This window comes from Emydura macquarii, unplaced genomic scaffold (assembly GCF_026122565.2).
Source record: "Emydura macquarii macquarii isolate MOO-44397 ecotype Brisbane River unplaced genomic scaffold, CSIRO-AGI_Emac_v2 contig_431, whole genome shotgun sequence".
NCBI lineage: Eukaryota > Metazoa > Chordata > Testudines > Chelidae > Emydura > Emydura macquarii.
In genome coordinates, this window is record NW_027130568.1 from 266479 (window position 1) to 293069 (window position 26591).

Here is a 26591-nt window from a genome sequence, read left to right on the forward strand (position 1 = left end):
TCGAGCAGCCCGGGGCTGGGAGGGAACTCTGGAGTTCCGAGCCACTGCAGGTGACGGATAGCCCACAGCTCCCTGCCCCTAAGCTGTGAGCCACTGTGGGCGGCGGGGGGACCCAGCAACTTGGAGCTGGGCCCCCGCCACTCTAAGATGCTGCGGGCAGCAGGGGCAACCGGCAGCTTCCTGCCTCCACAAGCGGTGCAGGGAGCCCGTAGCTCCCAGCTGCCACAGGGAAAATCCAGTGTTCTGAGCTCAGACCCCAGGGCCCTCTGCATCAGGAGCAGCAGGGGGCGCCTGGAGCTCCAAGCTGGTCCCCACAGAGCTCTGGGTGAGCCCCAGTCTGGGCTCTGAGCTGCCGCGGGGGGCAGGTGACCTAGGCGGTGAAGTTCCGAACCTCCAGGGCAGGGGTGCTGGACTCTACCCCCCTCTCCTCCTCTCTTGCAGCAGGGCTTGGCGCTCTCATCCCCATCCACCCCCATTTTGTCATGGTTATTTTTAGTAAAAGTCAAGGACAGGTCACGGTTCCGTGAATTTTTTACTGCCCCCCGACCAGTCCATGACTTTTAATAAAAATAACCACAACAAAATCTTACCTTAACTGCAATTAAACCTATACATAAGGGGAGCAGTATGTGTCTGCTCCTCTCTCCTTAGCAACAAACCTTAAAGAGTAGAGGGAGGTAGCATGAACTTGAATTACTATCTTATGTACCATCCTTTTATAGATGGATTGTGTGTAGAGACTTCCTTTATGGGAACCATTTAGATGTCAATATGTAAGAACAACAGACTGAATCAAGATGCTCAAAGGACTCTTCACTTGGAATTCATAGAGTTTAGGGCCACTAGATAATCCAGTAGGTCACAGGCCATTAAATTTCACCCAGTTACTCTATACTGAGACAAAAATTCCCTTGCTTTGATGTGTTTTAAACTAAAACTTGTCTGGTTGGCAGCCGGAAACAAGCAGAGTGCCCTAAGTACTGGGGCCGGTTTTGTTCAACATCTTCATTAATGATCTGGAGGATGGGGTAGATTGCATCCTCAGCAAGTTTGCAGATGACATTAAACTGGAGGAAGTGGTAGATACCCTGGAGGGTAGGGATAGGATACAGAGTGACCTAAACAAATTGGAGGATTGGGCCAAAAAATATCTGAGGTTCAATAACGACAAGTGCAGAGTCCTACGCTTAGGATGGAAGAATCCCATGCACAGCTACAGACTGGGGACCGACGAGCTAGGCAGCAGTTCTGCTGAAAAGGACCTGGGGATTACAGTGGACAAGAAGCTGGATATGAGTCAACAGTGAGCCCTGGTTGCCAAAGAAGGCTAATGGCATATTGGGCTGCATTAGTAGGAGCATTGCCAGCAGATCAAGGGAAGTGATTATTCCTCTCTATTTGGCACTGGTGAGACCACATCTGGAGTACTGTGTCCAGTTTTTTGCCCCCCACTACAGAAAAGGATTTGAACAAATTGAAGACAGTCCAGCGGAGGGCAACAGAAATGATAAGGTGGTTGGAGCACATGACTTATGAGGAGAGGCTGAGGGAACCAGGCTTGTCTAGTCTGCAGAAGAGAAGAATGAAGGGGGATTTGATAGCAGACTTGAACTACCTGAAGGAGAATCCAGGGAGAATGGAGCTAGGCTGTTCTCAGTGGTAGTAGATGACAGAACTAGGAGCAATGGTCTCAAGTTGCAGTGGGGGAGGTCTAGGTTGGATATTAGAAAAAACATTTTCACTAGGAGGGTGGTGAAGTGCTGGAATGGGTTACCTAGGGAGGTGGTGGAATCTCCATCCTTAGGGGTTTTTAAGGTAGGACTTGATAAAGCCTTCGATGGAATGGTTTAGTTGGGGTTGGTCCTGCTTTGAATAGGGAGTTGGACTAGATGACCTCCTGAGGTCCCTTCCAACCCTAATTTTCTATTATTCTGTGATTCTAAAACTTAATTTAATGAAGTTTTTTGTGTAATTTCCTGGTGGCTTTTTCAAACTGTAATACTTTACACTGACGTTACATGTTAATTTTGTGGCTCCTAGAGGTCCCAATCAGGACCCCATTGTGCTAGCTGCTGTACAAACACATAACAAAAAGACAATCCCTGCCCCAAAGAGCCAAAAAATCATTTTTTAAAGGATTTGAAGCAGCTGGGAAAGTGAACAAACAAATTATAACAGAAAACCAAAATACAGTTCCCTGTTCCAGGCTTGCATTGTCTGGAAGGAAATCAGACTACTTTGGGAAATGGGAGTAAAAATTAAGCAGCCGTATAATTTTGTTTTTCCAACTGCTGATGGTTTAGAAGACTGTGTTTAGGTAACATGACTACAGCATTTGCTGTACTAATCCTTCCAGTTCCTGAGTTTTTACTTGAGTTGAACTTGGGGTTGATTGCATAGGAAAACAATAGCATCAGATGCTGACCAGCCTTTGAACATATGCAGTTATACATTACCTTTGAGACGCTACAAATACAGGTAGAAGCAAAGAACTGTCACTAAGGGGTAATCCCCTGCCTCCTATAAAATCTTTGACTCTTTCACCAGTTTCTTTTATTGTTTGACAAGAGAAGAAGTGCAGCACATTTGGAATTTTAAAAAAATCTATGCTAGTGTCTTCTCTGATCCCATCAGGCCTCACAAGTTGATCAGGATCTGTCTGTGTGCCATAAATGCTTGGATAGGAGACACCCCAGTGCTCCAGGAAGCGGTATTGCCAATTCAGTAGGTGGTGCTCTTGCAGTGGGGAAGAATTTACTGTTGAAATCCCTAATTCCACCAGCTTGTCCTCCTTTGAATCTCTCTTTAAGGGTCCCTCTGCTATAATGCCTGAAAAACCCTCCCATCTAAACAACGGTTAGGCGGTGGGGAGCTGAATGAACCAAGTATTGTGCACAATCTGATCATTTTATTCTTGCCTCATCCTCTTTCCCACATGCTAACTTTTATCTTTTTCTTCTACCAGGTGGGTTTTGTCATGATCCTAGACTGTGAGATTTCTGAATCAAGGACTGTCTTTTCTATTTGTACAATGTCTAGCTCAATTCAGCCATGATTCTTGAATGGCGTTGTAATATAAATGAATAATAATAATGAACTGATTGCCCCAGCCTGTTGTTAACAAGCATAGGATTTCCATCATCCTTTGGATCAGACATGAAACTGAGGTCCTTGAGGATTAATGATCCCACAGCAGTTTTTGTAAGGAGTATTTAACCTTGATTTCCTGGACCCAGTTTGACCTGAGTATTTTTGTTCTTCTTACCTTAATTCTTTATTCATTTCCTGCCCTAAGCCATTGTGTTGCCTTGCTGTGTGATAACATCCGCTGTGTTCCATATCCTCTGATGAAGGACATTATAGAAATGTAAAGCATCAGCATTATTATTTTTTATACAAAATGTATTTGTCAGAAAATGCCTGTGAAAGGTGGAAATCTTCGTTTTCGTTTTACTAAATCTGCTGGGTTGGAAACGAAATATAAATCGGGGTAGTGTATATCCTTTTCTGTTTTGTTTTGCCTCTAGCAGCTTTTAAAATCACAAATGCACATTTTTAATGACTAAATATAACGTTAAGAGGGAGACATTCTGCCCCAATTGTTTCATTAGAGAACTGACTTGCTAGAGACTGCTTATAAGGAGTCACGTCAGTGGCTAACCAAGATTAACCCTTAAAATATGTATAAATAAGTAAAGCAGTTTAAAATTATTTCTTTCTGTCCAAACTACTGAGTTTTAGTTGCAACATGAAGTAATATCAAGAGGTTATGTTACAGGGCTATGCAACACATTTCTTGCTCTCTTAAAACCAGGTTTTCAGCCAGTGCTTTCCCAGAGATGCATGAGAGCTTTGCTATATGGTAACTCTGATTTTTAACTATGATGTTACAATGAATAACTTTGATATACTGTGTGTGTGTTTGTGTGTGTAAAATATATAGATATGATATTGTTAATGGTTAAGGCAGACCATTAATTAATTATCTTTGTCTCACTTTTCAGCTGGAATATTGCTGTGTTTTTTAAATTTAAATATCCCTCGTGACACAAATCTGAAGCAAATAGAAAACCCGCATCAGTCTTTCTCTTCTTTTTTCCATGCTTGTTAATTAGAGGGAGCTCATTTTGCCTGATCTGGACTGGGTGCACAGATTACTGCTTATATGCTAGTTCTCTGCTGCTCCTCGATGTCAGGGTCTCTGCTTAGCTGCTGTCTCCCTTTGGTAATCCCATTGTGTCTTATACAGCTCTACTGCATTTTCTCTTTACAGATAGACTTTTTAATTTTTTCCTTTTTCAGAATTCCTTTTATGGGGAATTCAAAGGTGGAGATCATTCAGCTATATAAAGAAATCAGAGATCATCCAGCTATAAAATTGCATTGTAACATTAGCTGTTGTTTTGTCTACCGTTCATTTTCTGTTCCTCTTTTTTTTTTCTCTCCCCTAAAGTTTGGCCAGCAACCCTAAACGGATAATTTTAAGTTTGTGGTTTCTATTGGCTTCTAATTTCCCAGTGGAAAAAAAATATATATCACAAGTATATCCTAAAAGGGGGAGGGGCAATTTTCCTGCTCTTGGGGCATTTGTTACTGCTTATTTATAAGGATATAAAGGGGCAGCATTCTTCCATTCTCTGCTACCAAGTGTGCCCAGTACCATTTTAAGGACTTTGCTTGTATGTCTTTGCATGAGCTAATTGGTTTCTGTTACTGCCCTAGGGGGAGAGGTAACTAGTGCAGTCAATTATTTCATGCTAATATTCATTCTGATTAATCTATTAATTATTACATACAAAGAAGGAAAAATGAAAACCTGTGTGGATAAACATTAATGATACTGTATGTCTTAAAGAAAAAAGTTAGAAAATTCAGAGATAAAGATGACATTGTTAAGGCTGCAAAGCCTAAAAGACTTTGTTTTGTTTTGCACATGGGCTTATAGGCATCACGTTTTGTCCATTAGGGTAGCCTGCTCCATGACTAGGAGACTGCTGAAGCTTACAAGAATTCTGCTCTCTGAGAACAGGATTCTTGTTACTTTCTATGCTTTGCCCAGTCACAAGAAGGGACGAGAGGAATAGCATGTAGATTCATGTCAAGTGCAGATGTGTAAAACTCAGCTGGGAGTGCTACTTCACACTCACTGATAGTAGCTGTAGACAGGGCTGTGTCAATTAAAGCTGCTCTGAGCAGTTTGACAACATGCTGCTTAAAACTACAGAATCCCATGGGCAGCAGGGTTTCCAGTACTGTGAAGAGCAATGGGAGCTGAAAAGTTAACAATAGGATTTTTTTTTTTTTAATTTCCTGTGTGTGTAGACAAGATGTTTACTATATCTATAGAGTGTTAAGTAAGATGGAGATGGGGAAATGTCAGTTATAGTGGGGATCAAAAATAGTGTCTTATGATCAAGTGATCTGTGGGGATTGGACTTGATATAAAGTCGGCCTGCAGTGTGGATTTTACTATCTCATTTCTTATTCCTGACCCTGGGAGAAAGCAGAGAGGAATGGCATTGGATTATGTAGCCACCAGATCAGGAACGAACAGTAGTGACAAATGGACGTGAGGGATCACATCCCAAGTAGTGTGTAACAGTTCTAAGATAACCAGATAGCAAGTGTGAAAAATTGGGACGGGGATGGGAGATAATAGGCACCTATATAAGAAAAAGCCCCGGACTGTCCCTATAAAATCAGGAATCTGGTCATCCTAAACAGTTCCCTGGGTGAGTGGTACCCACTTCTCACAGATACCTGATGGATTTTGTCTTTTACTTACACTTTGGCAATGTTTGCATAACTTGTCATGCCAATAAAACCTTATTGAGTGGAACTGAAAAAAATTGTGTTAGAACATAGCTTGGTCTTGCCTATACAGATGGAATGAAACCATGTCAGAAGTTTGTTGTGTCACTGTACTACAGTCCAGTCAGCTAACATGGTTCTCTAACTTCATTATGGATGGTTGGGTCCTGTCCATGCCACAAAGCCAAATTGTTGGTGACTTAGTCCAGGCACTATTGTGTTATAACACAGTAATTCAACATGGTTAAAATGTAATGCTGCTAATGTTGTGCTGTTAAATCATGTCTAGCTTTAAAATGGTTAAAATTGGTTAGTGCCCTCTTTGCATCCGTACTGTGCAGTTTGCAATGCATAGGACATAATAGTGCTGAATCTTGCAGGGTGAAGTCTTAACACACTTCTTTTCTAAACTGTTTGCTAATGCTGCAGGAACAAAGTCTGAGTCTCTCACAAAATTCCAGAGGGGTGAGCGAGTGTACAAACCAGGTTTTGACCTAGTCAGGGTTTATCTTCCAGCCTCTGTGGACAGAGTTTAATAGGCCAATACACTTTGAGAATGTAGAGTTTTTGTTCTTTATTTTGCCTTTCCCTGCCTTTCTGTTCCGTCCTTCCCCTCAGGGGAAACAGTGGGTTATTCAGTTTCACCTCTTAATCCTCTTTGACTGGACTTTAATTTCAGCTGAGTGCTACCTATCATATTATAGAGAGGGGGAGGTGCTGGGGATAATACTGCAGTAAGGGCCTTATGATTGTCTCCTGATTCATTGTATTGTAGGGATAAGTCATAACTGTTTGCTCAAATCCCTATGAGTTTTTCTTCAAAATGAAGTGATTAACTTCTGTTGTAAACTTCCTCTTGTCTAGGGCATCCAAGCTTTATGCTGAGCTTGACAGCATTCAAGATTTCCTGCCCACATAGGCTATTAGGTTCTGCTTATCCTTCGGTTCCACTGCCTGGTGAAATATTAGATAACGGGGAAAGAGCTTATCTTACATGCGTCTGAACTGACAAATATGGCAGCCTTTCAGTAAAAAGGATAATGCAGACGAGGCCTTTTTCCTGGATGGAATAAGAATGAGCCCAGTACTTGTCTTCTCCCATTGACAATGGTCAAATGCGTACAACATGATTTCCATAGCATCCAGACAGCCTACCTGTCTAGTCAATACATCAGCTTTGCTGGAGTAGGGAGCTGGGGCCTGTCATTGAGACTCATTTCTAATGCATCAGGAACAAATCTTTTTACCAGGCCTCTTTATTCCAGAATAAACATTGTAAGCTGCATGAATTCATTTACTTCAGTGACAAATAATTGTGTCCGTCACCTTTGTTTGGTTTTCCAAATAAGAGGTTTCAATAAAATTTCCTTAGGATTTAATTTTCATATTTTAGGCAGGAGAGGGGGGAAAGAAGGGGGATTTGTTCATTTTTGAACAATACTCGTAGGCTGGCATTAATTTTTGTCTCCCTCTGTATTGACTGGGTATCTATTCGTGATGGACTTGTGGTGTCAGACTCAGGTAAGAGTCAGTGGAGGCAGTCTCAACTTTATGCCAAAGATGAATGGCTGTGCTACAAGGAGCTATCCTCCCCAAAGAGCCCCCCCGAGTGGTAGGTGGAGAAGAACGAGGCGATGCCAGCCTGTGGAGGAGATGAGTCAGTTCAGTGCTTGGATGGGGGAGCAGAGGGAGGAGGAAGGGTGGCAACAGGAGCCTGGAGAGAGGTACCCAACCCATTGCCCATAATAATCAGTGAGGTGTCCGATGCCACTGGGACTGGCACTCTGGCCTCTGGATTGGAATGTGAGCTAAGGTGGCCAGCCATGTTTCCAAATAGGGCCTGGCAGGGCTGTGTGTGTGTATGTTGGGGGTGGGATGGGCATGTCTCCATGGTCACCACAGCCCCAGGGATGTAGAAGTGGTTGAATACCCATTGGAGCAGTGGGGTCTCTGTCATATGCACAGGGAAAGGGGGGAGGGCACTTCCAGGGCAGGACTGGGTCTGGCTCCCAGTTTTGGAGACTGTCCCCATGGTTGGGGAGCTAGAATAGGGGGCTGGGCATGGGGATGCCATTCCCTCAAAATCTGTCCATGCTGAGGTGTTAACCCTTTCCCTGCTAAAACCATTGTCCTTGCCTGGGTCGGGTCTCTTGGAAATGCAAGAAGCCTGCCGTGGAAAGTGGCTGAACCAAAAGGAGATATTTAGTAAACCAAGTGATTTTTACCCTATATCTATTTACTGGGTTGCAACAGATCATCAAGGTTTATAAATGAATCCCAAGCCCAGAGAAGCCCACTGGATTAGATGACCTCTCAAAGTCCATTCCTTCCCTACATTTCTATTATTCTAGTATTTCTATGCGCGTGCGCGCACACACACACATGCATGCGTGCTCTCACAATAGGGCATTTTTCATTTCAACTCTAAAAGCAAGCTGAAGAGGTTTCACTCAAACTCTCTAGCCTGGGCATAGATGAAACATGGGAAATTTCATCCTCAAAGATTGAATGTTTCAGAAAGATAGGAGTGTGTGAAAATGGGATTGTAATGGAACCTGTTTTCGTGACCCTAAACAGATAGCTACCCTAACACTTGAAACAGTTTCCTATGTGGAAGGGACCCTTCCTTTCCTCCTTTGAATCCCTTTCTGAAACACGTTTCTTTCATGAAGCCTTTCTAGGCTTATTCTCCCAAATAATATATCAGTGCTTTGATATCTACAGATGAAAAGCCCTGTAGAAGCCCCAAGTATTATAATTGTTATCTGAATTAGACTCTGAGTTCCTCATTCCTTCTCTTTGTTTCTGTAAAACATCATGTTCAGTTAAAGCATTCTCCCGACCTGAAACATCATAAACAGCAGGCCTGTATGACAGGTGCATTTAAAGAGATTTATGATCACTTTCACCATTTGAGAGACCATTGCTTTTTATTATTTTCAGATTTTTATTTAAAAGTAGATTCAGGTCACCTGCCAGCTGATGTCCAGGCTTACTCCACCATGGGTAAAGTCCACCACTCAGTGGCAGGATTTGCTGTGTGTGTACATTATCACAGCAGAGGCAAGATAGGTTTATACTGATGCACGGGCAACCCCTTTCACCAGGAAGCATGCCCTCCGCTAATCCTACCTTATCTGAAAGTCACTCTTGGGTGTATCTCTTTTATGCACAATGAATGCAGGGTTTACTTCTGTTAGGTATTTATGCAGGCTACAGGGTACTGTTCTTAGCCCTCGGTTTAAGGGAAGTGCAGTAGTGCCTATAAGAATGTGACCAGTCCTCTGGTGAGCAGGGAGTGGGGGGGAGGTGTCTTGTCCATCAGTTTCAGCTTTATTTTTAAAACCTGTTAAATTACTAGCCCATATGTTGTGCAAAAAGCATCGAAATGTGAAGCAAATGTAAGAAAAATGCTTTGCTATCTCCCGGAGTTTGCAGGCAGCCTGAAATGGAGGACAGTGAACTTGGTTCTTCTTCAAGATGTGTTGCTCATGTCCATTCCCAATTAGGTGTGTCTGTGCCACATGCACCAGTGCTGGAAATTTTTCCCCTAGTGGTGTCTGTAGGGCCGGCTCTAGCACCCTCTACAGCAGCACACGTACCCACCAAGTATATAGGGCACTGCCAGCCCCACTCCCTCTCAGTTCCTTCTTACCGCCTGTGACGGTGCTGGAATGCTCTCTTGATGCAGTAAGCTTTCCCTTCTAGGGTTTTATTCGTTTGTCTTCGTGTATATAGTTCAGTTCATTTTACAGTAGTTACGCGTTAGTTAGTAGAAAGTTTAGGTTAGAGATTGGCCCAGAGAGGGACATGCCCTGGTCTCCAGGTTCTAAACCTTGTACTTCGTGTAAGAAGCCTATGCCAGTCAGTGACCTACACCAGAGCTGCCTGAAGTGCTTAGCAGAGGCTCACGGGCGGGAAAAGTGCAAGATTTGAAAAGTTTCAGGCCCTCAGCCCTGCACCAAGAAAGACTGGGGTGTTAGGCTGCGGGTGCCTCTAATGGAATCGGCACTTAGACCGGCCTCAGAACTGAGCTGGCTGGACTTGACACCGAGATCATCAGCCTCCATGCAGAGCAACCCTCTAGCACTGTCTTCCTGGCACTGATTCCCATGTCCGGTGCCTAAAAAGAAACAAAAGAAGGCACACGCTGAGCGGGGGTGCTTGCCGGTACCGAGAAGGGCACGGGAGACCAGGTGAGACCTGTGTTGGGCCACCGGTCCCTATCGATACAAGAGGCGGAAGCCCCACACTGGCCCCACCGCCGACTCCCGGGAGTGGCAATAGCCCTCAACACCTGATGGTGCCCATGACACTTAAGGCTTTCAAGTGGTGAAGGACCTTATGGCCATCCCTGTTCCTCCAACGCCCCGAGAAGGGAGGCTTTCAATACTGCCTTTGTCCGTGGGACTTTCCAGGGGGAAACCAGCATTGAGACCACAACAACGTTCCCTGACACTGAGGTGCCGGTCTCCGGATCCAGGGCACTGGTCCGAAGAGCCGCACTGTGGGAGGTCGGGGTCTCAGCATCGGTCCATAGCCCCTCGGCACCGATCTTAGGAGAAATGGCACCGAACCCCGGAGCACCACTGGTTTCCTGAGCCCCGGCACCAATCTCTGCATAGCCGGCACCCGTCTCCAGTCACTGAGTCCGTTACTGAGCCGCAACATGAAGCCCAAGGATAAGAGCCAGTCGAGGGAGGAGCGACATTCAGGTTCCTGGCACCACTCCCCGGCACCTGGGCGCCCACGTTCCTGCCACGGTGTGGGGGGACAAGTAGCTTCAGTGGCCCTGTGATCCCTGAGGGACAGTTGGAACTCGGAAGGAGAGGATGTGGTCTTGCCCAAAGGGCAGTTACCAAGGTAAGTAAATAACCATTCTTTTCAGTGTGCAAGCTGAGCAGGCAGGCTGTGTGCACAGGCGTTCCTCTGCAACTGGAGACAGAATCCTCATATCACACAGGAGCTGCTGCTCTAGCTATGTCAGTTTTGGTCGGCTCTACAATGCTTGCACCCCCAATATAGGGGAGAGATGGCTGGGAGATTTGCTGAACTCACACTTAAATCTCCACTGTGCCCTGGGCGAGGCAGATTAACATTCATGCACTCCTCACCTGCATGGGCTCCCTAAATTCCCCCTGCCATGCCAGGGAATCTTGCTAGCTGATTAACAAGCAGATACTCCATGACTACAGAAGTAGGACCAAGATTTGCCCCTAAATGAGATATAAACTGTCTCCACTCATCTTAATGGGTTTTGAATTCATTTTACCCTAAATATTGTTACATGTCTGAAACTATCAAGTAGTTCCACCCATCTATCTCTCATCCCCAACTTACAAATGCATCAGGTTTTGGTGACCAGTACAATAAATCTTCTTGCTACTGACCTACTGTATGTATAATTTATAGGAGGGAGTGGCTGGAGTTAATTGCTTGGGTACTCTGCTGTACTATTGAAAAGGAAAATGTTTTCACTCTGGTGGCTGTGATCTGCTCCATTTTATGTAAATTAGGTTCTGGGGTTGCCAAGGTGGTACTCCATTGAGCCATATTTGGGAATCCCTCCCCTAGAAGCTAAGCCAGTTTTGACATGCTACTTTAACGTTTTCTGGTTGTAATATAGAAGGACTTAGAAATCTTTTGTTGTCATCACACATGGTAGTGGAGCATTCTCTCTCTCTCTCTCTCTCTCTCTCTCTCTTGGAAACCAGAATTAAGATTGTGAAATTTGTGATCTTGTTTCTTCTTTGTGGTGGGAACCAACAACTCAGTGATGGCTCAGTGTTGTATGTCCTAGCTGTTCTTGTACGCGTTTGTGTGTATCAGGAAGTGCTGGTTTTGGCGTGCTTTTCACTTGGCACACAGAATGGTGAAACTTCAGATTTGTATTCGTGATAAAGTTCAGGAAAGAAAAAATTGTGGCAGGTGTTTCCTAGTTTCTTAGCTGCACTGAAAAATTTAAATGTGATATGGCGTGCGATGATTGAGTCAGTTTAAACAGCACATAAATTAACATTCCAATAAGACTTGAAAATATAGACTATCTTGTTAACTATAGAAATCACGTGGTCCAAATATATTGCCAAACTACATTTTCTGCCTTATAAAAGCAAATAATGAATTTTATGAGTTTAGATTAGTTTTACACAAGATGAAAAGATAACCTCCTATGTATTGTTAGGTAATCTAGATCTCCTACAAAGTAATAGTAATTTTCCTGATTTTTTTAAGGGGAATCGCAAATATATTCTCTCTCAGGAAGAGTTTAAAAAGCACAAAGGACAGTTGGGTGCCCAACTCCCATTGAAAGCCATGGGTTTGGCTGTCTCCTTTCAAAATCCCAGCCTAAATCTTTTTGTATTAACGTATTTTGTTTGAAAGCCTTTGCCAACCCATGGAGTGAAAATGCTGTTTATAATATTGTGGACAGTTTGATCAAGCTTTTCCAGGGATGATATGCTTAGTGGGGACAGCATAGGTGGAGCAAAGTTCATTTGTAGAATTTTGATCTGACCCTATTGGTACTGCACCTCTACTTAATAAAGGTTAATAAATACATCCTTTTTTATCTTTATGCCACACAGACAATGTAAATTAGAAACAAACATTTACCTCTACTTCTGGAATCTGACCAATGAAATTCATGGTGGCTTTGCTTATTTGAGACTGTAGCAAAAGCTCTCAATTTTTGCACATTCCTCAAGCCTCATCCCTTTCATCAGCTTTACTTCTAAGAAAGGGGGGACTGCATGGTACTATTTAGGAACCCATGTGTGACATTAATTCATTCAGAAAAGTAGCAGCAAAGCCCTGTGAGGTATTTTTCCCTGCTCCCGCAAGGGTTGAGCATGCTACCTCTGTTGTGTTCTCAGTTCAGGTCCAGAAAGTAAATGTAGCTCCTGAAACAAGAGTTAGCAAGACTGCAATTATGATGATTTTATTGCAAGCCTTGTGATATTTTGTGTTTTTCTTAAAGCATCAGTTGCTGGAATCAAGAAACTGCATGGGTATCTGAACTGAAAAATATGAGTGCACCAAAAACACTCTCAAACCAGATGGCAAATAAAAAGAATCTATTTGGTGTTTTTTTAATGCTAAGCATGATTTTGGGGAGCCTGACTCATGATTTTTTCCATGCTAGGGGTTGGCAATACTGTATGCTGGTCTATCCCATGTAATGTGGATTCTAACTATGGCAACGGCTGTAAAAGGTAAAATGTCTCACCCTGATCTCGATGAGGTGCTTCTTGGTGGAGTTGGACTGAAATGAATCCATTATCTATACGAGTTCAGTTCTCCTAGACAGACATCACCATTCAGGCCTATAAACTCTCTGCTGATTTATATTTGTTTATGAGTGGACAGCATATTCTTTTATTCAGAGCTGCACAAGCAAAAGACAACATGCTTTATCTGCTTACTTTGAAGGTACAAGTTAGGAAAGGGCCTTATTTTGCTAACTAGCTTTACAGAATTCAGTGATGGCAGTCATTACTAGGAAAGCAATATGTATAGTTACTGCAGTGAGGGAAAAATGTGGATGTCTACAGGGACTGCTGAGTTTTTTATTATTTTTCAGTGGTGGCTCACAGATTTTTGCACCCACTTGCAGCAGTAACTTTGCAGTAACCTTGTCTGTCATGAGATTGCTGAAAAAACTGCACCATTGCGTGCATGCTGTTGTGAGGCAGATGTGAAATTCATGTGAGTCAGCACTCTGCCACCAGACAGACAGAAACTGAGTCCACAATTCTTAAGAAACAAATATCCCATTCATTTGCTCAGCTTCTTTTGGATAAATCTACTACCGTAAACCATCCATTATCACTAGGGAAGGAAATTTCACAATGTAAATAAAACAAATTACTGTGACAGAGCAGTTCATTTCATTGTAATGTCTAATGACATGTTCTCATAAATAGATTTACCCCGTCAGACCTATCACATCTATGATACACTTGGTCTCCATCAACCTGCACATACCCTAGTTATTCCTAGACTTGTTTCCTCTACAGCAGTGTAATACAATCCTGCTGCATCGTGAGGTTACCTAGGGTTAGTCCCCTTTTTGTGCATGTACCTAGTTTGCATGCAAGTGTTGCCAGAGAAACAATAGTAGAGTTACAGACTAAGGGCATGGAATATCACTCATTGATCCAGTCTGTCACACCACTTATGGATCCAGTCATCAGTATGAATGCACTTGCCTTTTTACCTCTTTAAGTATTAAAAATAGCTGAGATGAGATTTGTGTATTTTGCAAAAAATCTGTTTCTATAACCATTGACCTCAGACTGTACATTTGTATTGATTTTTCCCCTTCCTCATTTTGGACATCATTTTCTCTAAGCCCTCTTCCTTTTAGCTTTCAAGAGTGGGCCTGAGAAAATATTCTTAAAAACATTACTAGATGCAAACAGTACTCCAGTTAGCTAGTCTTTGTGTGCGTAGCTGTCCTGTGTGCAGCTACACACACATGCAGAGAGAGCTGAGTATTGCTGTGCAGATCTGAAAGGAAAATGCTGTGATTTTGATGTACTCACCTGTCATTGAGAAGCGAGCAGATTGAACTCTTCTAATGAGTCTTTAACAGTCAGGCTTGTGTTATCTGTTATGACTGATGCTTAAGTACAGTCACAAACATATGCTACATTTGTCCTGCAGGAATTTTCACAATGTTTCTAAAGCAAATGGCTTCTCCAATAGTTATTTGCTGTCTGAAGGCTACTGCCACTTTTTAAACTTCAATGCATTTTATTTTCAGTTGCCTAGCTTGAATCACACAAGATCTGGCTGATCAGGAACTCTTCCTTTTTTCTCATTTAGGTATTTTATGTGCCAGCCTCCCAGGATTTTTTAATCAGTCTAAAATGACCTAGGAGAATAAGTCTGTAAAAATGCTGTTTCACTGCAACTTTCTTATTTCTCTCCTGCTCCATTTCAAGATCACTTGTGTGTGTGTACAATGAATCATGAGATGAAAATACTGATCTGGGCCCCATCCAAGCCTTCAAGGCACTAAAGAGCTTGAAGTTCTGGGAGTCTTGAGCACAATCCTTGAGAATAAAATAATTATTTGAACTCTATAATTGCCAGGATGATCATATCACCTGCTTCTGAAGCTTTAATACATGCTAATTATCAGCAATCTGAAATCTTGATTATTCTGTTTTGGGGCTACTAGGAATTTTTGCAGATTTTAGGCTTGGGTTTGCTGTGAACTAGTCAAATCTGCCTTGAAGTTAGGAAGATTGATTCAACTTTATGAAATTGGGGAAAGGGTGAGGGAACCTTTCGTATTCTACATATAATCACACTGATTGACGTACAGTAGTCAGTCATATACAGTCCTGTGCTCTAAATAAGATTCTATAACTTTTTAAAACAGCTGTTCCCTTTATAGCAATTTTAAAGTTTTCTTTGGAGAGAGAAAATGTGTTATATTCATTGGAGAATCAGGAGTTTTGGTTTCTATTTCCAGCTCTGCTACTGTCTTGCTGTGTGACTTTGTGCAAGTGGCTTAATTTATCTCTGTCTATTTTCCTTTCTATGGGGGAAAATAATACAGTATTTAATTCACAACCTAGGAGAGCTATAGGCTATTTCTTCACTGCAAATCAAAAGTGTGTTTTTACAGTGAGCTAGCAAACTCTAGTTAGCCATGTTGATGTAAAATCCTAGTAGCGACAAGATGCAGTTAGTGTTTACCTCAGTGTAACTACTCAAAGTCAACACTGTATTTGCCACCTCTGGTTTACCTTGACTAGCTGCATTAAGGTAAAAACCACCTGTGTGCCTTGTCTCCACTAGGAATTTATGTTGAGTTAAATATCTCAGTTCAAACAGCAGTGAAGACATAGCCAGTTTGGCTTTTCCTCTTTGAGATTTTTAGGGAGAGAGCAAACCTGAAGCAGACAAGGGGAAATTCTCTGAGCAATTTTGCCTGCACTGGACAGGACTGTTCAGGAGGATCTGCAAGGACAGTATGTTCAGTAGGGTTGTCTCTACACTAGTATTTTTTTACAATCTCCAGCTATTGTGGTACCACCAGTGCTGTTCCATTGGCGTTAACAGTAATGGAAGCAGTAGTGCAGACTGGTCACAGGAATTTTTACCACTTGTATCAATGAATGCTGTTCAGAGCAGATCTAGATGAGTAAACACTGGCAGCCTGTCTGTACTTAGCCCATCCACTATCAGACCCACTGGTGGTTGGGCAGCAGGGGGAGATTTACAAGAAATACTAGTAAAGATGAGGCCTAGTAGTCCTCACTTCTACTGTAGAATGGGGCAGCGTGCACAATGTAAACGTCTGCTTGCAGCTACCAGCCAGCACTGGTGGATAGGCAAAGACATGGAGTCTGGCCACATCCCCAAGCCAGCTGATAATATTGATATACCATATAATTCCAGTAAGAAAGCTCATCTCCTACTAGTATTTTCAATCTCTGATTTTAATCCTGGTTTCATACCTTCATGTGTGTTGCATTTTTTTTTTAAACCTAGTTTAGCATGTCAACCTGTTCTATATGAAGATTCTCAAAGGTCTGTGCATTGTCCAGCTCTGTGAAACCTTGCAATTCATGTCGTTTAGTGGGAAGCGCTAAAATATTTTGATAGCCTGTTAATCTGCAATCAGTTTCTCATCATTGTCTCTCTTTGGCTGCCAGATAGTTTGCTGGCAATTGCAAGTGAATAATCTACCTGGCATGAGACTGCCTGAAGTACCAAAGGCTCTCTTTTTAATGAAATAGTGAATATTACTTTTTGTATGTAAAATATTGTTAATGACTTATTTAGTAACATGTATTTCAACAGCATGGCTTTCAGTTTTATGTTGGGGGAGGATTCTTGAATATGCAGACATTCTAGCACCTGCTGCTAGTTCTGTCTACCTCTTTCTTTTCATTCTCATCTAAGTTATTTCCATGGAAGGATAATATATAATGTGATCTCTCAGGTTTTTTATGTATCCCTTGATTCACCTCTTATAGCTACTTCTTGAATGGGCTGTAGAAGAACTTAGGGCTGAATCCTTCCCTTTACTGGCAGGGAGTGGTGGGAGTTTGGGGGAAGATTGAGCAGTGCCATTGTGTTCCTGTGAACTGTACTATTAAGTTCACAAAACCAAACCATGAAAGGTCAGCATAACTCTGCCCAGGATTTGAATAGCACACCATTGCATTTATTGTCAGGACAAATATCTGAGTAACACAATTTCTCCCTTTCATTCTTTATTATTATTATAACTATTCCTCTTTCTTGAGTTCAGTCTGGCCTTTTCTGATAATTATGTGGCTTGCTTCTACAACTGATGATTAGATTATCTAATCAAACAGGCAAAAAAGCAATGAAATATGATCAAAATAAAGGGCGGAAGGAGTTGTGCTATTTTCAGTACAGATGATTTGGTTCTTGAGGTTTTAATGGAATTAAATGGAGGATTGAATTAGCCAGTGATTGAATTAAGTGGAAGTCATTGCATACCAGTGTATAACATAACAAATCCCTGCACAGAATTTTGATTCTCAACCACCTCTTTAGGGATGTTTTCATAGTCTGAATAGCCCTGAACAAATTATCACTATCAAATTTACAATAGCCTTTCTATGCACACAGTTTCTCATTCCATGTGCATCTACACTAGGAAATTCCTGACCTGTTTTTCAGCAATGGCATGGCTGCACCGATGTTACCAGCAGTGCAAGCTCTGGTATAGTATAGTATAGAAAGAGTGTGGGTATAGTATAGAAAGAGTGTGGGTATTTTTACCACTGTGTCATCTAACCCTGCTACATGACAGTGGTAAAATGCCTGTGCCCAGCCTGAGCAAGCGTTAGGAGACCTACATGTGGATTGTTTCACAGTGTCGTGTTCTATCTAGTTCCATGTCCCAGTTTGATCACTCTTTCCAGTACAGGAAAACACCACAACCTATATTGCCTGCACATCAGCCATGTGAGCTCTGGGACTATGGATCAAGCACAGCTTTGTTTGTTTAGGAAACATGATTTAGATGGCGCTCTTTAATTGAGACTTGGAATGAGTAATTGCTTTTAAATCAAAAATCAATTTTCACAATGCTTCCTATTAATGTAGAATAAATAACAGCTTTACTGGCAAGTTAATTTAGAGGTCTGTGCACTCTTCCCTCTCCTGTTTTAAATTCCTCCTTGAACTTCACCTCTTTTGGCCTGTGTCACTAATCTCACACTGGTGCTATCTGTTCACTTACTCACACCTAATCACATGAAAACAAAAATAAAAAGACATACAGGTGCCACAAAATAAATAATCCCAATACCTTGCAAATGAGAAAAGCAGTTTTTCTTTTCCTCATGATGTGATGCCATTTCTCTGTATCTTGTGGTTATATCTAGTGTGTGAACTCTAGGGCCAGATTTATCAGAGTTGGTGAATGGAAGTGGGACTCCACTACAGAGAAGGGCTGATGGAGTTGCCTGTTGGAAAGGGCAGTTTAGGTGATTACCAGGACTCTAGAAGACTCACTATCAGAGGCTACTGTGTGCCCTTTTAATCAATTCTGCCAATCTTTTGAGCAGCACTGGTCTCCTATAGCTCTGCTTGAAAGGACATGTTTGTTGCCAGTCCACACCACCAGGCTGTACATTCCTGGAAGATAGCATAGGCCATGAAGTAAATCTGTCTGCTTGTCCTCTTACTTTTACTGTAAAGCACAATGAACACTTTTAGTGCTGTGTAAATAATAATACTGTATTTGTGCCAGTCTAATTTGACTTTCTGTGCTTAAGTTATCCAAGTCTGTGTTAGATATTTCACAGCACAAATCAGGTGAAATTCTTCCCTGTGCAGAGGCTCAGCATGAGGCTTCTGTACTATGTACATCCTACTTAAGCCCTCAACATAGGGGTGAATTTCAACCATGATGAATAACACCATTTTATACCAACTTTTGCATTTTAATGAATACTGTTTAGTGTTTAAAAGCTTTATTGAATTTTACAAAGCATAAAAATAAGAACTGATTAGAGAGTTGCCAAGAACTCATCCATAATAAACCATGTCCCTACAGAACCTAAGTAAAGCAACTAAGAATCGGAGATGTCCTGTGTACACAGGATGTTAATATCAAGTAAGCTATTTGCCTATAGTGTTCCAAATGTTGAGAAATTAAACTGTTTTGTCATGCTTGAGTGTATAATACGTCTCATGTGAGTAAATCCAGAAGACAGTTGCTGATCTTGTGGGTTCCACGAGGGATTTTTGTGAGGCATGACTGAGTGCAGAGATAGATCACTAAATACTTTCTTGACAACCTCATTGACAACATATTGGGTTCAATTAGCTTTTGCTTTTACCATTAACATGCTAGAGTCTTGTAATAGCTCTTTTAGGAACATTACTATTCAGTACTCTCTAAAACCTACTCGAGCCCTCTTTCACCAGGATACATGCTGTAGTTATACAGCTCACTACAGAATCTCCATTCAAATAAAGGGAATGCTAGGATATAGTAGATCCACCCAGCCTCATCAAAGAGCCTCTCTTACAAGATGTCTAGTGCTAGCTAATCAGTTTTTTATAGCCCCTAATGGCTCAGAACACAGGAACACTTACTTGAGGATTCTTTACTACATATGTCATTAGCACAATATTATTCTGAGGACCTTCTTGAAGACCTTCTGGTTACACCATTTATGGATACAATAGGCTTTAATGGTTTGTCATCTGGGTAGTGAATGCACATGTACTATAACATTTCATACAATATTCTTTTTGTGAGGGAGTACAATATTTAATGTGTAGATGAAACTGAAATATCTGCACATCTAATTCCCACTATGGCAAAACCAGTTATTCTGTATTGAAAGAGAAAGCCCTTTCAAACATGAGACCCTTAAACATTCAAAGCAGTTTCTTCAGTTCTAGGAGATCAAAGTGGTGGAGTATTTGAAACCGCCAAATGAATTTATTTCCCACTTAATTTTTTTAAATGGAGTTTGTCTGAAATCAACTTTGTCATTTTAAATTTTATAGTCTAGGGATGATATTTTCTGTGGCAAATTCAATCCAGAGAATTTTTTTATAGCTGAATTATAAATCTGTGGGAACAGGAATTTAAAATGGCAATGCCAGTTGACCTTAATAGTAGCTGTTAACAGGCACCAAGGACCCACAAAATGAATAGGAAAGATTACAAAACCACATACAGAGATACATAAAATGTATAGTCAATCTATAGAATTAATTCTTTGAAGCCAGTGATAAGATTCTGAACATTGTTGACCCATATTATGTTACTTCCCTCTATTACTACTACTATTGCTTATTACTATGAGTAATGCTACAGTAGGTAATATTCAAGTTGCACAGCAGTTCGAGTGTGTTTTAAAACCTATTGTAACGTTTCATTAACCTCTTCATTAACCTTCATATTTTATATGAACCATTACTATGGCCCCTACCCTACAATGCATTGTAGTGTGTGTGTGTGTGTGTGTGTGTGTGTGTGTGTGTGTATTCTAAGCAAAATGAATCCTTAAAATTCATAAAGTAATAAATCACAAATTCACATTCTGCAATGCATTACCAACCCACAACTATTTTAATCAGTGGGCTTACTCTCTGTGTGTGTTCAGGTGCATTGCTGGATCAGGGGCTAGCAATACTGAATATCAGCACTTACAAAAAAAAAAGTTTAGCGCTACCAAAGTACAAATCCAAGCAATCAGGGATGTATTATGGTTAGGTGGATAGAAGACTTGGTCTGTTCCAGGTGGATCGGAGATCTGTTCTAGTCCTAGTCCCACTGATCTGCTGTGTGAGTTTGAGCAGGTCACTTCATTTCTCTGTACTTTTGTTTTCCTTCCCACGTTGTCTTTCTTGTCTGTTTGGATTGTGACGATCTTCAGGCAGGGAGTGTTGTGTGTGATGGAGACCCAGTCTCAGATGTGCCTCTAGTCACTACTGTAATATAAATAAATAATATGACTAATGGGAGGAAGGAGGACTGGCCAAACTGGCTATGCAGACATATTTAGGGGTTCTGTAAGCATTTTAAAAAAGTGAGCTGAACCAGCTACTGGAAGACAACAATATGTCATACATCTGACAGGGGTGAAACACTGCTATTGTTACTAAGTATTAACTATAGGTGTGCACATACAAGCAGTACTGAGAATCAGCTACTCCAACAACTCGTTAAAAATGGACTGTTAATAGAAATTACTGTTCTTCCTTCTCTCCCACTCCTTTAAATTTGGAAAGTTGATGATTTGATTTAATTTACAAATGTCAGCTCCAATACGTCAACTCCTGTATTCAAAACTAAAAGTGGAAAATAACTTATTTTCTGTACAAAACAACTCCCACGATGCTTGCTTTTTGGCAGTATTACACCAGGATTTTTTGTAAACCATGATCACACTGTGGCTCTCCTTCCAACAGAGCATAACAAAATTGCAGCTTTAGGTGTCTTCTATCACCATTAGCTATATGGCTCTGTGCCTGCCAGCACTGGAAAGGCATGGGATAAATACATTTGGCAATAAATGTTTTTACTGATACCTTTTAAGTCTATTGGAATGAGCTGGACACAGAAAACAGTCTGGATGGATAGAGAGAAAAAATAGCAAATATATTGCTTAAATGGTTGTGTCCCTTTTTCAACAGTGGGCATGTATAAATTCAGACCCGCTCAGAATGCACGAGGGAAAAGTGTTTGTAAATCAGAAATCATAAAATGTCTTAATAGACTGTAGTAAGTATCACACCCAATGTCAATTACAATTTTTTTTTCAACATTTATGTCACTTGAGAGGGTTCAGGAAAAAATGACTGTTTTGTTCATAAAGTGTGATTTGGAGGGAAGATTAACAGTGCAGCGCTTTTATCTTCATCCAGGCTTTGTCTGTACTTCATTGTAGAAAAGAGACGAGAGAGAGAGTGTGTGTGTGTGAGAGAGAGAGTTTTCTAGTGTGCTTATGACATCGCCAGTTTCCAATGCAGAGCTTAGTTAAAAGAGCATGTGTTAGCAACTCCCAATGGTTGCAGACTTCTGGCAAAGAGAGAGACAGAGGGAGGGAGCATTAGCAGTCTTGACTAAACTAGTGAGTGCAGTGTTCTGGGCAGGGAATGACGCACATATTGTGCTGGATCAGAAATGCGGAAGAATTAGAAGCTTCTAAGTGTCAACTGGTCTTGGCTTAAAGAGCAAGGCAGCACACACAGCTACGGAGCTGTTATGTGTGTGGCGCTGGTAAGATACACATCGTTCTTTGACTTCTCTCTCTCTGACTGCTCTCTCTCGCTTTCTTCTCTTCCCTCCCCTCAAGGCCTACACAGCACGACTTAAAGGCTTCTGACAGGGATCAAGGGGGAAACAATTTGGTTGGGCTTTACAGATTTTTCCCCCCCTTTTTATTTTATTTTTTTAAATCCTGGTGTTGTTTTACATTTGGTCTGAAGTGAAAAGATTGTGCTAGTAAGAGTTTAAATGCCTGCTCTTTTCTTGTCCCTATCTGTGTGTGTGTGTGCGCCTGTGTGTGTGTGTGTGTGTGTGTGTGTGTGTGTGAATACAAGTAAACAAGAGTAAAAGTCCGTTTCGGTTGGCTTGAAGATATGAGGCCTTGGCGAGACTATCTATTTCCACAACAGCACCAAGTTCCTGTTACATTACATGTTGCTCTCTGCTGATGGCAGTTGATAATTGGTAGCCGCAGTCTGCGGTCTGAGCCACAGCATTTTGTCTAGCACCTGGGCTGGGCCCTGCTGATACACAGTGGGGTGAGAGAGAGAGAGACTGACAGAAAAGAAGCTAGCTGTAACTGTGCAACTCTGAGTGAACGGCCTCACTTGCGGGGAACCTACCTGAGGTTGACTGGTGATGCTGGGTGTGCTGGGGGGTTCACAGAGAGGCTTGAATCCCTTTTCCAGAGGACACGATTATGTCCAGTGAACAGCGTAACAGTACAGCGTTGAAGGATGCTCAGTTAAAAGACCTGTTATTGGAAAGAGGTACTCCAGTTTTTGGTTTTGTTCTATTTTTAATTCTTATTTAATATATTTGAATGAATCCGATTATCGTAAGCCTGATCTCTGACTTCTCTCTGATCTGCCAAGTTATAATATTGCTGTTTCGGAGCTACTCTTATAAACAAAGGTGTATAACTAGAAGGCAGTCTATTATATGCACCATAGTTGTTTGTACAACTATCTCTTTAGGAAAATGGTCCAGGCATTTCTACCCACACAAATACAAATAAACTAATATATCCCCTCTTCTATTTTTATGTTAGTCTCATAGGAATGTGTTTTCAACAAATATACAATTGCCTTTTTTTTTTGCTTCATACTTGTGAAGTTAAAAAAAAAAAAAAATTCCTCTGGAAAAACTATTACAGATCTTGTTTCTTTTGTGCCTGTGTGTGGGTAGATATATATAATTTTTTCCATGCTCAATTTTTGAAGAAAAGCTTTACTAGGGGATGTTGGAGGTGGTGGTTGGGGGTGGAGGTGCCTCTCACGTTTGCCGTTAACAGAGGAGTCTGGAGGAGTTGTGGGGGGAGGACATATGATGTCACTGTATGTTGGCATACATCAGAAACTTGCCTTGAGTTATGTCAATAAATGTTGACTACTTACGCTGTTGACCTTTTTCATCTGTCTTTATAACTAGCAGGGAAACAAATTGGGGACAGGAAAAGATTAAACATCTTTTTCACCCCTTTGTAAAGAAAATGCTACCCTTGAAAATCTAATGGGGTGTTTTCTTATGTTCCATTTTTCATTTTTGCATCATAAAGCTGAATTTGGAAAGTGTTTGTGCGTATATGCTTTAATAGACTGCACTGTGGTTTTATGATATGTGACATTTGTTTATATTTTTTTCATCTGTAAGTCTCTCAAGTGCGTCAGATCCTGAAACATTTATTCAGAAAAAAGAGGTACTGCCCCTTCATAGAAATGCTGGCTCCTCTATAAATTTGAAAGACTCAGCCCTTGGCAGATATAGAATAACAAGTCATTCCAGTGATCTCTACATCCTAGGAAAGTCTAAATCAACATTACTCGTTTTGCATGTTGCCCTTTAGCAACAGACTCACAGTTTGCACAATAATGAAATATTATGTAGGCCAAAAAAAAAAAAAAAAAAAAAAAGGTTGTGGGTATGGAGATGCTCAAATATCTAGCTTTCATATATTCTGTAGTATAGCAACTGTTATCTGTGTCAAGTTAGTAACCTGCGATGGTGACCTATAGCAAATTGACCTTATCCTAAAACACTTAAGTAATTTCTCTGTTCCGTGCTTTTTAGGTGTTTTAGCTATCAGTACAATGACCTGAGGAAAAATTGACAAATTGATTGTTGTAAGTGAAGTTCTTAGCAGGAGTAATGGAAGGGCTGTAAAAGACTGAAGAATGAAAGTGTTAGTAGGAGTTGATGGTGTTGTTAATGAATGGTCTATACTTAACTGAAAAGAAATATTAAATTAAAAATGTAATTGCATTGTTAAAGGAGCTTTTAATCTTTGAATAATTTCAGTTATATCTGCTGTGATTAGCAATGAAATTAAGCAGATAGACTTTTGTTTGTATGCCCTTGTTCACTGATCACTTCTGACAAGTAATAAAACCTTGTAGCACAGGCAGATATAGCAGGCATTACTACATGCTAGCACTGACAACCTTGTAGTATGTTTGTCTGTTTGCATTTCTTGAAAGTTTGTGATGGTTTTGTTTGGAAGAAATTTTAAATTGAGAAACCTAAATGCTTGATTTGCTTTCATTTCCAATATAGGCCATTCTGAAAAATAAGTATGAGCAAACCTCTTTTTAACTCAGTTTTAAAAGATCACTCTTGTGTTTTGAATTTTTTTTTACCTTCTATTATTACAAATAACACTGTAGATGACTGGAAAAGAAAGATATAAAAGGAAAAAAAGTTCTTTTTTCCCTAGTGCATTTAACTTTCTGCTCTTTAACTGTGGTAGCTTCTTTTTTGCCTGGCCAAGATTTTTAAAATCAGGAGCCTAAATTTAGGTCCTAAATCCATATTTAGGCATCTAAATAGATGGTGTCATTTTTCAGAAGTGCTGAGGTCCCAGCAGCCCTCATTGTTCTTTTCCCTTTTTACCTGCATGGCAGCCAAAAATGTGCTCCCATAAACTAGGTTATCTTTCAAGACTTATGAGTGATGCACTGTTTCCATAGAAATGTCAGCAAATGCATAAGTTCTTCCCTTACTCACACCCATGCTGCTCCAGTAAAGCCAGTTGTGTTGCATGGGTGTGAGTGAGGGCAGTTTTTGGCTTTAAATAAGAAATTTTTTTGTGGTACAGGCTATTTTTTTTTTTTGACAAATTGGTGGGCTTTTTCAGATTTACATTATTAATAGCATCATTTCCCCAAACGTGTCTGGTGGCATTCATTTTTAATCATGTTAAAGTTTGTATTAGTTTAGGCTGCTGGAACTCAGTAACTCAAGGTAAATGAAGACCAGGCGGTTTGTAGTTCATATGAATTCGCAGATGGAGTTAAAGACTAGTTTTCCCCATAGTCTTTAACTTGTTCAATTATGTTCTATCCAGCTGCAAATTGTTAGTGAGGCTGAGATACTAGAAACAATATTTTGACTCCCCCCTCTTCAGTATCAACTCTGATGCTGCTGGAGATCCCAGGATAGTCCTCACACAATAGGGTGTTAATAAAATAATTTTTTCCACTGGGATCACTGCATTTTCCAAAGGACTGTGTCTGCTGCTGCTTCGGGAAGAATTGCCTTTGTGGAGGTGCATTGAGAGAGCATCATGAAGTCTCTTAAACTTTGATTTGCAGCTACCCAACGGCCTAAACTCTCAGTTTGTCCTTAAATGTGCAGTCTTAAATTTCTGCAGTCTTGTTGGGGCGCACGTTTCTTGACAAAACTGGTATTTTAGTTCATTTTAAAATGGCCATCAATAAATACCTTGAGACAGTTTTCGTGAGACACTGAGAGTTTGTGGAGCATTGTTTCTGAAAATAAATGTTCTGTGTCCAGGCTGATAGTTTTTCTCCTTTTCATTGTTTCAGCTGAACTGGAGTTTGTTCAGATAATCATTATAATCGTGGTGATAACTGTTATGGTGATAGTGATCATCTGCCTGTTGAACCATTACAAACTCTCAACACGCTCCTTCATCAACCGACAGAGCCAAAGCAGAAGGCAGGAAGAAACTTTGCAGCCGGTGAGTCTAAGCCCCTTCATTTCATCCTCCTTCTCCTGATTCATGCATGTCTCTTTCAGGACTGAAAAATACATGAAGTTCTGATTATAGGCAGACATGCAAAAAATATCTGGCAGCAGTTTTAATATTCTTTGTAGGTGAGTTAGTTTTTGCCATTGTGTGCATTAATAAAAAAATCAGTGCACAATTTTAGAATTTCACTGCGCAGCTATTTTTAGGCACTGCTCTGTTTTATATGGCATCTTTATCATGCTCTGTCTTTGTCTGATGGTGTCAGAATGTGAAAGCCGTGATTACTGCTTCTACTGCAAGTTTTTAGTAAATTTTTGCCTTACGAAGGTGTTGTAGTGATGACCTGGGAAGATTTATCATTTCCTGTTTATCCCTTGAACAGATACAGCAGAGGCAGCAACAATGTTAGCTCTTTACCATACTGGGGGGAATGTGAAAAACCTGACATTTTTCTCTCAGCTAATTCCCTTCCACTCCCAGGATTGTCTCTGCCATCTGGAGGGGAAAAAGGCATCAAACAAATGTCTTAAATCAGGAAAATGAGACATCCGCCAAATG

At 41.0% G+C, this 26591-nt stretch overlaps 1 protein-coding gene across 10 annotated transcripts in view; it reads left to right on the plus strand.

The window, feature by feature from the left end:
* Positions 1-26591, plus strand: part of LDLRAD4 (low density lipoprotein receptor class A domain containing 4) — a 314887-nt gene that overhangs the window by 264745 nt on the left and 23551 nt on the right. For 8 of the 10 annotated variants that reach the window (XM_067537464.1, XM_067537460.1, XM_067537462.1 and 5 more), the window contains one exon: positions 25867-26021. In XM_067537464.1, the coding sequence (XP_067393565.1) occupies positions 25867-26021 (155 nt within the window). Of the gene's footprint in view, positions 1-21894; positions 22055-22347; positions 22813-25866; positions 26022-26591 lie in introns of those variants that run through there. The other 2 variants (XM_067537467.1, XM_067537463.1) reach the window with 2 other exon arrangements.